Source organism: Limulus polyphemus, unplaced genomic scaffold (assembly GCF_000517525.1).
Source record: "Limulus polyphemus unplaced genomic scaffold, Limulus_polyphemus-2.1.2 Scaffold214, whole genome shotgun sequence".
NCBI classification, from domain to species: domain Eukaryota; kingdom Metazoa; phylum Arthropoda; class Merostomata; order Xiphosura; family Limulidae; genus Limulus; species Limulus polyphemus.
The window spans coordinates 142,784-151,759 of NW_013665824.1; the positions used below are offsets into that span (position 1 = coordinate 142,784).

Below are 8,976 nucleotides of genomic sequence, written 5' to 3' on the forward strand. Positions count from 1 at the left end.
AGCATATTGGCATTTATTTAACTACTGAATTTAAATCAGTTTCAGGCTAATATAAATTATAATATGTTACGTAATAATTTGGAGATTCGTCCGGGATAAATCATAATACGTAACACTTTCAGTAATAATACTTGGATATCCACGTACCTAGATCGAGGCTTATTAGACTAACTGAGTGTGTATGTAATAAGAGACACATATCTAGGAAGCACGTACAGCAACAGGTGAACTGCATCAGTTGCCTCTGACATCTCATGCAACGAGTTCAATAACACAGATTTGTTGTGGTTAATACAATGTGTGAGAAAGTCATTTCACGATATTCGCCATATGAGCTGATATACATGTATATTATTTGAGTTTTTGATAAATTCGTAGCTCGTTTTTTGTAACTATACAGAAGTAACTAAAAGAAAATGTACTGTAATTTCTAATATTTGGTCGCACTTGTTAGTGGCTGCCATCTTGGGAACTATGGGATGATAAGTATATAACATGCCATAAACGATCTTTCTTATATCATATCCATTAGTGCATTTGTGAATTTTTTTCTGAATCTACTATAAGCAATTTCAGGCTCTTAATGACATCTATCCATTAGTGCTCTTTTTAGTGTTCAAAATGCCCGTCAGGTGATACAGATTAAACAATTAAAGCCAATTCATTAATTGTCTTATTTATTTATTTTTCAGTTACATATTTTTATCCTTTACTTTGTATCAATGACTTTATTCTAGAATAAAACTTTCCAGAATAGCAAGCATAAGTCAAAAAAAGTTTTTATTTAGTTTTTGCCACTATAGAACATCACATTTCTAAATATAAACATATTATTTAAACGACAGAGTGGTTAGATTGCTGTACGCTTCTAGATCCCTATGCAAAATATATTTTGTTGCGTATAGCTAGAAAAAATGGTTCTAAATCCATTTTGGAATGTATATTAGTTACAATTTAGGCTCATTTTGGGAAATGAATCGTAGTATATAAATTATCAGTAAAAAAATTATAGTTAAAATACAAATACTCTATCGTCGGTGTGCGAACTTTTACGTTTTGCTCTGCAAATAAATACTTGACATATGTTTTGTCAAAAGCTTAGTCTACATTTTAAGGCTTGTTCTTGAAGAATGTGGAGATATAGTTAATCTAAATACAAAATTGAAGTCATAAGTCACAAAGATTTACTAGTCCATGCTCCACGTGCGTTAACTTAAAAAAAATACGAAATATCCAGCGATTGTAAATCATATCCAAATGCAATGATAGGCTGAGCACATGTTACAAATACAGTAATAGGCTAAACATGTGCCGAAAATACAATAATTGGCTGAACAAGAGCTGCAGATAAAAGGAAATGACTAAATGGGTTAAGCCTTAAGGACATGCTGCAAATACGATAATGGACTGAAGCTGGGCTTAAAGTAACACCCAGTGCAGTTTAACGTAAACTGATATTAAAACAACATAATTTCCCACACAATATACTACATTATCTTTTTTTTAAAACGAATATGTGGTGTTTGGAAAGTGACTTTTTGCTCTGCACGTTCAAGTGCTCATGGTAATTAGCGGGAGGTCCAAAAATTCTAATTTGCGTTATGACACTTAAACACTTCTCACTTGCGGTCGCGTTATTAAGGAGTAGTTATGTAGATGGCGGTTAAAAAAACCTGTGTTCAATAGTTTTATATTATGTAAGGTTATACCATAACCTATGGTATCCTGCTTGAACTGTAAACCAATTTTGGAGCCGTGGAATTTCGGAAAATGCTGGTTGTGACATCCCTTAGGAAGTTGTTGACTTAAGCTCAAAATACAATGTTGCACTGAATTTAAAATGGTGTATAGGTGAAGATGCTTGATATATATCAGATGTGGAACTGCTGTTAAATTTATGTAGAAGAACAGACGCAAGTACTCAGAAACATATAAAATATTGAACTGATACTGAAAACTTGTACTGGAACAGAATAGATAACGATGTTTAACATATGTATTGGATATGGAAATGATGTCCAAATGTGATGTTGAGGTAATGCGTACAGACTAATGAATAGACCATGATTACTGAACAAATAATGGGTATAGAGGGGATACTAAGCCTAAATGTTGAACTGATAATAAAACACACACTGCATAAAGAAGAGATGGTAGTGTTTCGTCATCCATAAGATGTGGAAATTATGTTGAAAATATATAATAAGTTGTGAGTACATGTTGTACATTGGACATGGTATTAGTGATTCGCTTAAATAGAGAACCTCTTTTGATACTTCTGTGCGGTTATCGAAAATAAACACGCCCAGGTGAAGTAATCATTACATTACATTCTTAATAACCTTTGATGGGAAATCGACCCGTAGTGATATAAGACTTATGGATTTTACAAGTAATATTTTAAATAGTAAATAGCCCTTAATTTGATGATTCTTTTTTATAACTGTAGTTCGAGTTAAAGCAGTAACTTAATATGGTATCTTAAAAAGAGTTTCATTAACCAGTCGTCTAGAGTTTATATTTTTTTATGTATGTTTTATCTGCTTAGTTTCATAACTTTTTTTTTCTCATCATTCGCGAAATGACAGCTGTTTTATTCTGTAGGGAAGTGATTACCGGTAAAAGTTATCGCACTATTAAAGGTAATTCTTGATTACTAAAGGCTTCAGTTCCGCTCGAGTATCAAATGACTGATGGTTAGGGTGCTCAACTCTCAATTTGCGGGTCGCGACTTTGGATCCCATCACTGAACAGGCTCGCCTGTTCAGCCGTTGGGGCTTTATAATGTTACGGTCAGTCTCACTTTTCGTTGGTAAAGGAGTAGCCCAAGAGCTGGTGATGGGTGGTTTTGACTAGCTACCTTTCCTCCAGTTTATTATTTCCAAACTAGGGAAGGCTAAGGCAGATAGCCCTCGAATAGCTTTGGCGAAAATAAAAATCAAACACACAAATAAAATAGATAATTGTTAGAGGCTTTAAAGTTGGCAGATCTTTATATATCCACAACGTTGCCAAGCATATATCATAATCTATATTGGATATTGCAAATAAAAATCTTGTGCTTTACTCGAAACTGTGTGAACACATATCTGGAAACGTTATGAAACTTAGCTTGGTTAATTTTCCCGTTACAAAACAAATTTGTTGGCGTTTAGTGACAGTGACTCAAACAATAACTAGGTTTTACACTTGAGGTCACGTGAAGACAAGAAGCTCAATAGAGTATTAGGCCTAGTGAGGATAAAATAGAGTAAATATGCCGTCTAGAACTTATACTGTGACAAAAATAACAAACAGTTTAACTAGCTCTAAGTTGGCGTTAATATAACATATGAATTATTGCTACTTTATGGGGAAAATTTGGCATGTTCTGCTGTTATTTTAATTAAAAATCAATAAATCAAAAGATTACTGTAAAATAAATTGCACAATAAATGTTTTGCGTGTAATACTTTTATATGATGTTCATTACTCTAAATACATATAATACCCAAAATGATTACATTTTAATGAACGATTAGACTAAACTGTCTCTTATTGTTCTTAGGTTTAAGATTAAGATCTAAATACTTGATGCACCATCTACTAAGCGTGTTCTGGTTGATGTTGCTGAACTGATGAAACGACACCGGCTAAAATGTGCATAATAAACTGAATAAAAGAAAATACCTAATTTGAATATTTTAACTACCAAAAAATCCACACCACATTTTGATGCATAGGTGCGCTATAAAAGTGACTGTCAAATTCCACTATTCTGTCAGGCAAAAGTACCCAAAGAGTTGGCGGTGGCTGCTATTGACTAGTTGCCTTTTCTTTGGTCTTTCATTTGAAATTAAGGACGGCTACGCGCAGATAGCGTTTATGTGTATATATATTTGTGCAAAATTTCTAAAACAAAACAAGCATTTTTTTTTTCATTTTAAAATATTTTTTAATGTTTCCCTCTGTACATGAACTTTCAGATTTATTTCCACATTTTAGAAAATAATTCAAGCAAAATAAATTAATCCCAAAAATTAGGTACTGAGGCAAAAATAAAAGAAGTAGTGTATGGTTCCGTTTACCTACCGATCTGTTTATAGTCCCCCAAAAGTAACGTTATTAATTTTTTGTCTCCCTCTCATCTCTCCCCCAAACAAAGTAGATTTATAGTTTTGGTAGGCATTCAAGATTGAATTTTCGAAAGTATTTTATTCAAATAATTGCCTCTACCAGTGTTTCAACAATAAGTTTGTAAGCTTATAATGGTAAAATTGGATTTCAATACCCGTGGAGATTAAACCACAGAAAGTCCATTGTGTAGCTTTTCGCTTAACCATAAACCTCAAATAATCTATAAATCCGCAGGTATCTACTGAAGTAAAATATTTCACATGAGAAACTTCACTTCCAAAATATTTTATGTGTTATTTTAATTGAATATTTTTGTTTATCTAAGGCAACGTACACAAATTAAAGTCAATTTTGATTTCTTATTTATCCAACACGTGTCTAACCTTATAGGAACCACAACTATTTTTAGTCTAATGTTATAAGAAGGGTGAAATGATAACACCATCTAGTGTCTAGTATGTATAGTTTATAGTTAAAGAAAATATTCAGCTGTGAACTACTGGTGAGGCAGCGTAAGTTGCCATTAAGATAGGTTTGTTTGTTTTGAATTTCGCGCAAAGCTACACGAGGGCTATCTGCTCTAGCCGTCCCTATTTTAGCAGTGTAAGATTAGAAGGAAGGCAGCTAGTCATCACCACCCACCGCCAACTCTTGGACTACTCTTTTACCAACAATAGTGGAATTGAGCATGACATTATAACGCCCCCACGGCTGAAAGGGCGAGCATGTCTGGCGTGACGGGGATTCGAACCCGCAGATTGCGAGTCGAGCGCCCTAACCACCTGGCCATGTCAGGCACATTAGGATAGGTAAAAATGTGAATATTATATACCTTTAAAAACGGTGTCTTATGGTGGGTTGCTAGCTTATGTTCCTTAAAAAACTTAAATTCACGGTTTACTCGAACTTGTATTGTTTATTGAAACTCATAAAGGACACAATATTTAAGTTTCATCGCTATCTGCGTGCGCAAGCTGAAATTTAGCTAATATCACAGTCAATTCATTATGCCATTAGTCCAATAGCCCTGGATTTACAGAACTGTATAACGACCAGAGAAAATGTTTCAACAATAGTTTCAAATGTTTTGGTTAATTGTTAAAACTGAAAATATCAATAGAGTACTTTAAGATGATGATCAATAGGGGTCGTTTAACATTAGTAGCCATCACAGAATGTGAATATTGGGTTCAGATGATACACTTTGGAGATAATTGGTAGTATTTTGTAAACAATGATGAAAAATTACGTAAAATGGCAACATATCTATGAGATAACTAGACTAGAAAAGAGTGAACATTTCAAACTGAAAAACAAAACTTGTAATGTATTATGTTTTCAAATATAGGATTTTAAAGGTCTGATCCGGTAGGTTATGTGTGTAGTTTAAGCACAAAGCTATACAATTGGTTATCTGTGTTCTGCCCACCACGGTATCGAAACCCGTTTCTAGCGTTGTAAATCCCCAGATCCTATAGGTTAATCGTTGCCAATTAAAAAGTAGTTAAGTATCTGAAAGCATGTTAAGTTGAATTTAACTTTTAAAATAAAAACAAAGACAAAGAGCTGAGAACAACTGGTAAAAAAGGCGATGGTTAGTAGAAGTCACAAACATATAAAAGAGAAAATGAAGAAATGTGAAAGTTATTAATCGCCTGAAATAAACAATGGACATAATCAGGATATATAAAAGAGGTAGTTAATAAAAATGTTATAGTTATTGTATGTGGCGGCTAGTAGAAACTAAAGCAGTTTGAAAAGCATACATGACGAAAAGCAGAAATTGACATGTGATAAGATAATCATTATCTCACAGAAAGCTAGAGCTTGTCACTCGTGATAGACAATTACACAGCTGCTAGTTGAACGGACTTCTTGACACATAGTATACAGTGAACAAAACAAACAGTTGAAGGGGCCTGGTTACACGTGGTAGACAGTGAACACTACAACCAGTTGAAGGGGCCTGGTTACACGTGGTAGGCAGAAGTAGTGAATACTACATCCAGTTGAAGGGACCTGGTTACACGTGGTAGACAGTGAACACTACAACCAGTTGAAGGGGCCCGATTACACGTGGTAGACAGTGAACACTACAACCAGTTGAAGGTGCCTGGTTACACGTGGTAGACAGTGAACACTACAACCAGTTGAAGGGGCCTGGTTACACGTGGTAGGCGGAAGTAGTGAATACTACATCCAGTTGAAGGGGCCTGGTTACACGTGGTAGACAGTGAACACTACAACCAGTTGAAGGGGCCTGGTTACACGTGGTAGGCAGAAGTAGTGAACACTACAACCAGTTGAAGGGGCCTGGTTACACGTGGTAGGTAGAAGACGTGAATACTATATCCAGTTGAAGGGGCCTGGTTACACGTGGTAGACAGCGAACAGAACAACCAGTTGAAGGAGCCTGGTTACACGTGGTAGACAGTGAACACTACAACCAGTTGAAGGGGCCTGGTTACACATGGTAGGTAGAAGTAGTGAATACTACATCCAGTTGAAGAGACATGGTTAAAACTAATTGAAGGGACGTGGTTCGTGGTAGACTGTGAATACTATATCAAATTTATGGAAACTAGCTAAACATGGTAGACAGTAATACTACAACCAGTTGAAGGGACTTGGTTAAAGCTAGTAGAAGGGACGTGGTTCGTGGTAGACTGTGAATACTATATCAAATTTATGGAAAGTAGTTTAACATGGTAGACAGTAATACTACACGTGGTAGGCAGTGAACACCGTAACTACTTGACTCACCTGGTTATCCGAAATTAGCATAACAACCAATTAAAGAAACCTCGTTACACGTATAGGCAGTCAATACAACAACTATTTGTCGTATTTCGTTATCCCAAGTAAACAGTGAACAATAACAATTAATTGACCCATTTGTTTATCCGATATAAATAGAGAACATAACTACCATTTACGACATTTAGTTAAACAGAATTGGTATTAATCCTGATACTTAGCACGGGTAATGTACGCAGCACTAAGAAGTAATGGACAGTAAACAAGGTTTACATTACAGTAATGTACGTTTACATAATTTATTGTGGTAGAAGTCATTGTACCGTATGACAAATTGGTTAAGTTTGTTATTTTAAAAAAAGACGAATGTGATAATTATAGTTTACAAGCAGTAATGATATCTTACCAGTATAAACCTTGTCCGGTATATATTTTTCAGGGTCTCCGGATACCTTGATTTTAAACCCACCATCACCTAAATATTTTTTGCTTCCTATTCCAGCAGGTTCCCGTCGACATAGTCGTCCCGTGAGTTGCTGCGGTAGGTAGACTTGTGTAGAATGATCGGCACTGCAGAAATGGGGATCTATACCCACTAGCATTAACGAAACGGCAAAATTGATAAATAATATAACCCCTGTGGTGTTCATTGTTGCTGAATGGAAAGTCACGAGTGATTATCGATGATAATGTCTACGCTCGTGCTCCGCTCAAAGCGGACTACAAAATTTCACAGTCTTACGTGCTCCTTTAGTACTCTGCCTTCCCGTCATGTCTCGCGTCAGAATTTTTTTATATCGTAATAGTGCTTCGTTTCTCATGAGCCAGGAATGAAGTAGAGAAGTTTGGTTACTAAAAATGTTAATAATTTCAATTAACTGTAGCGGTAATGAAGAATTAATCTTGCAGACAAGACATTGTAAAGGTAGAGTACACAACTAATTAACACAATAATTCAATGGTCTTCACGGGTACCACGCATATTTCTATCATACACCATTTTGAGAAACGCTAGTACAATATAGTGGTATTAAAGAAAAGTTTCAAGTACCACCACGATTACACCGGACGTTTTGGTTTTTAACAAATCAAAACCAAGTCTGATTTTTATAGCAACATCTTATTAATCTTCTTTCCTGATTATATATATATCACTTTACACAATTAACAATAATGTTTGTCATTCTCAACATAGTGTAATGATTAACCTCACGAACTTTCTAAGAAGATAAATATTTTACTTATTGTGAAACTTTGGTCTATGCATTAGATTCATATATCATCATGTGTACACATTTTTATATCCTATTAGCATAATTTTACTATATAACTTAGTTAATTCAATGGAATACTAACGTCTTGAATAACAGATGACAGATATGGATATATGCTGTTGCTCGTTTACTCGACATAGAGTATGATATCAACATGTTTAATGTGTACTGTTGCTCGGTTATTCGACATAAAGTATGGTATCAAAATGACACTGTGTACTGTAGCTTAAAGGAGTCTTGAGATCGAATGTTCACAGTAAAAATTAACGTGATGAGAAGGTGGAAACTTTATTTAATTAATCATTTATTTTTATTGCCCAAAAAAGTTCCAAAGCACCCATTTGTATCCTTTATTTTTAATGCATAGATGAAAATGAGATATCTACGGCTTTACCACCACGAGGAGATCAGAACCAAAATTTTACTGTTATAAGCCCTTAAGCTTCCCACTAAATCACTAGGGGACACTATTTATGTTAGCATCACGTTTATGACATTTCGCTTGCTTAGCAAAGTAAAAAATAATAATAAAGCATTTTTTTTTCGTTTTCGTCAAATTATATTTGCTGATTACGCTTGTAAAACATTTTTTGAGTACAAGTATTATTATTATTGTTTCTGCCTAATTTAAAAATCAGTGTTTAAATAGTTTGAATTATCTATATTTAGGTAATTAAAAATGAAATATCATATATTTATAAAAAATGCACGAGTTCTTTGGTTTTATATGAAGTGTCTAACATTTATTAGAACATCACTTTCTGTACTTAAGTTGTGCCATGCTCTGTAGAAATATGCGAGTGAAGTAATATATTCAGACATTTGTTAG

General features: G+C 34.5%; 1 protein-coding gene across 2 annotated transcripts in view; it reads right to left on the reverse strand.

The window, feature by feature from the left end:
- Nucleotides 1-7,576, reverse strand: part of LOC106478465 (spondin-1-like) — a 110,235-nt gene extending 102,659 nt beyond the window's left edge. For both annotated transcript variants that reach the window (XM_022382063.1, XM_022382062.1), the window contains exon 1: nt 7,280-7,576. In XM_022382063.1, the coding sequence (XP_022237771.1) occupies nt 7,280-7,523 (244 nt within the window). In that variant the 5' untranslated portion in view covers nt 7,524-7,576. The remainder of the gene's footprint in view (nt 1-7,279) is intronic.
- Nucleotides 7,577-8,976: the final 1,400 nt, after the last annotated feature.